The 3,064-nt window shown below is 37.2% G+C and overlaps 1 protein-coding gene across 1 annotated transcript; it reads left to right on the top strand.

Annotated features, from left to right (window-relative positions):
• The first annotated feature begins 485 nt into the window (after positions 1–485).
• On the top strand, positions 486–2,762 carry LOC141723301 (polygalacturonase-like). The gene is made up of 4 exons (XM_074525098.1): positions 486–949; positions 1,625–1,914; positions 1,994–2,222; positions 2,509–2,762. Exons 1-4 carry the CDS (start codon positions 515–517, stop codon positions 2,731–2,733), a joined length of 1,179 nt encoding a protein of 392 aa, XP_074381199.1. The 5' UTR covers positions 486–514; the 3' UTR covers positions 2,734–2,762.
• Positions 2,763–3,064: the final 302 nt, after the last annotated feature.

Genomic DNA, 3,064 nt, shown 5'->3' with positions numbered 1-3,064 from the left:
CTGGTCCTGACGAACTCCGCTCTTCTTATTTAGTATTAACGAAAGAAAACAAGTAATCTCAGAAGAAAGTAAAGTAGTTAAAATGCATATTAAGATTTACTAGCTTGACCTACACGTTACTGGCAAATTGGGATGACCTGTGCGTCTGCATGTACTTGCATGAGAATATATTTGCTTGATCTCAGGTTTTGCATTTCTGAATCCCTATAAATTGGCCATTGAATTGTCACAATTTCCAATACCAAACATTCTCTCTCTCTCTCTCTCTCTCTCTCTCTCCTCTCTCTCTCTCTCTCTCTCTCTCCTCCCTCCCTCTCCTTCTCTCTCTCTCTCTCTATCTCTCTCTCCCTCCCTTCCTCTCTCTCCTTCCCCCCTCTCTCTCTCTCTCCCTCTCTCTCCCTCTCTCTCTCTCCCTCCCTCTCTCTCTCTCTCTCTATCTGTCTCTCTTCTCTCTCTCTCTCTCTCTCTCTCTCTCTCCCCCTCTGTCTTCCTCTCTCTCTCTCTCAGGAGTGCAATGCCTAATTATCTCATACTGGTACTTTCTTTCATTTTCCTCCTAAATTCATCATCGGCGGAAAGACTCACGATAAATGTGAGAAGATTAGGAGCCAAAGCTGATGGCAAGACAGATGTTTCAAAGGTTCTTCTTCGAGCATGGAATTCAGCTTGTGCCTCCAGAAAGGAAGTCCGAATTTACGTGCCCCGAGGAAGATACTTGATTCGTAATCCTATAGTGTTCAATGGCCGCAACTGTAAACGTAGCATGTTCTTGCGTATTGAGGGCACTATTATAGCTTCCACTGATTATAATTTGATCGGAAAAAATGGAAACTGGATCAAGTTTGAGAGAGTTAATGGACTGTTCATATCCGGGGGCACTCTAGATGCTAAAGGTGCTGGTCTCTGGAACTGCAAAAAATCTGGAAAGAATTGCCCTACTGGCGCAACGGTATGATGTTAGCTGAAATTTATATGACTGCAATCAAATGCATACAAATGCATTCAAACTCAACTTTAACTGCAAAAAAAAATATAACTTCAATTGTTTTAAGAAAAGAAAAATGTTAGAGATCTCAAATATTTTCCCAAAATCTTCCCCAAATGCTGATGTGTCAAGTGTAATTACTAAGTTTCCTAAAATGATATGAATCACGCGTGCATATATATATGCGCCCCAAATCAAAACGTGCCACTCGTATGTCACGTCATTTGTTAAAAAATTTGGTGAATGAATTTGGGGTACATAGCACTACTCTTAAGAAAAATTGAAAAATAAAAGTTGTGTATATTTGTTTTGAAAAAATGCCTCTAAGAACGTATTAGACGAGTTATATGAGTAGCGGAGTATTTTTAATGGTGGACTTCTAATTTTTAATTAAATTCTGTAATTACAAAAGTACCGCAACATTCACATTAAAAATCTATATGTACTAACCAAAATTAGGTGAATACGTGCTTAGGAGCATGAAGCCTATTGTTTTTTATTGCGGACAGTATAAAAGAGATTGAAATTGTTTGTTTTGGATGCAAGCCTGTATTTCGCAAATATTTTAAAAAAGAGTAGAGTATCAAATAAGCCTGGTTTTTTTTACCTGAGCAATGATGGTTAATTGTCACTTTGCAGAGCATAGGGTTCTACAGCTCGACCAATGTTGTAGTGAGCAGATTAACATCAATAAACAGTCAAATGTTCCACATGATCATCTACAAAAGCAGAAATGTCATTCTAAAAGGAATCACAATCTTAGCACTCGGAAGTAGTCCCAACACCGACGGTATTCATCTGCAATTATCATCAGGCGTAAGCATTTCTCAGACTCGAATCAGTACTGGGGATGACTGTGTGTCAATTGGACCTGGGACTAATAACACATGGATCGAAAATGTTTCCTGCGGTCCTGGTCACGGCATTAGGTAAACTTTCCTATCTGCCCGGATTAAATTTTATCGATTTTGACACAATAATCCTGATTAATTTGGTTGCGTAAACTAGCATTGGGAGTCTCGGATGGGATCTGCAGGAACCTGGTGTTCAGAATGTGACTGTGAAATCGGTTACCTTCCGAAACTCCGACAATGGTGTGAGAATAAAAACATGGACAAGGCCTAGCAATGGATTTGTAAGGGATGTTCTATTTCAAAACATTGTGATGAATAATGTCAAGAATCCTGTTCTTATAGATCAAGACTATTGTCCCAATGCTAAAGATTGCCCTGGAAAGGTATTTCTCAACTTAATTATACAGTTTAAAACTCGATTAAGTAATAATCGTTAAAGTAATAATCTCGTTAAAATAATTTTTTTTTCCGGTTTCAACATAATGGACACAGTGTATTTTTACTCTCGGTAAAGTAATAAACTTGCTGAAGTAATATTTTTTCTTGATCCCGACCCTATTACTTAAAAACTTCTGACAACTTTTTTGAAATTCGGTGTAAAGTACTACGCTTTCACTACGTAACTTACTTCTAGCAGTCTAATATTACTATTTGTTGTTTTTTGAATAGGTATCTGGTATTAAGATCAGCAATGTAAGGTATCAGAACATTCGAGGAACATCGGCAACGCCAGTTGCTGTGCAGTTGGAATGCAGTAAGAAATATCCTTGCACTGGAATAAGACTGCAAGATATAGCACTCACTCACAAAAATGGAGCTGCAAAAGCTTCATGTGCCTATGCTGCAGGCACTGCTTCTGGTGTCATGAAGCCTCCTAGTTGTTTGAACAGATAAATACTTTCATTAAGCCTCCAAGTTGTTTGTTGTACAGATAAATGTGATACTAAAATACTACGAATGAAAATATTTGCCTTGATGATTTTTTTGTTGTTGAAAAAATGAAGAGAATTTACTAAAAATACTAACTTTTCTAAGTTTTTTTGCGATTTTACTATCTTCTGATTTTTTTTTGTAAAAATACGGAATAAACAAAAATCAACCAGATATGCAACTAGTTGAATAAGGCCGCTTCAATTCGACTAAAAACGGTGGAATTTGTTTTTCACCTAAAATTTGAAAATCCCACCTAAAAATTTAAATTTTTGAGAAATTTGAAACGCGCACC

This window comes from Apium graveolens, chromosome 5 (assembly GCF_009905375.1).
Source record: "Apium graveolens cultivar Ventura chromosome 5, ASM990537v1, whole genome shotgun sequence".
Taxonomy (NCBI): domain Eukaryota; kingdom Viridiplantae; phylum Streptophyta; class Magnoliopsida; order Apiales; family Apiaceae; genus Apium; species Apium graveolens.
The sequence above is the reverse complement of the archived record's forward strand: the minus strand, read 5'-3'. Positions and strand labels throughout refer to the sequence as shown.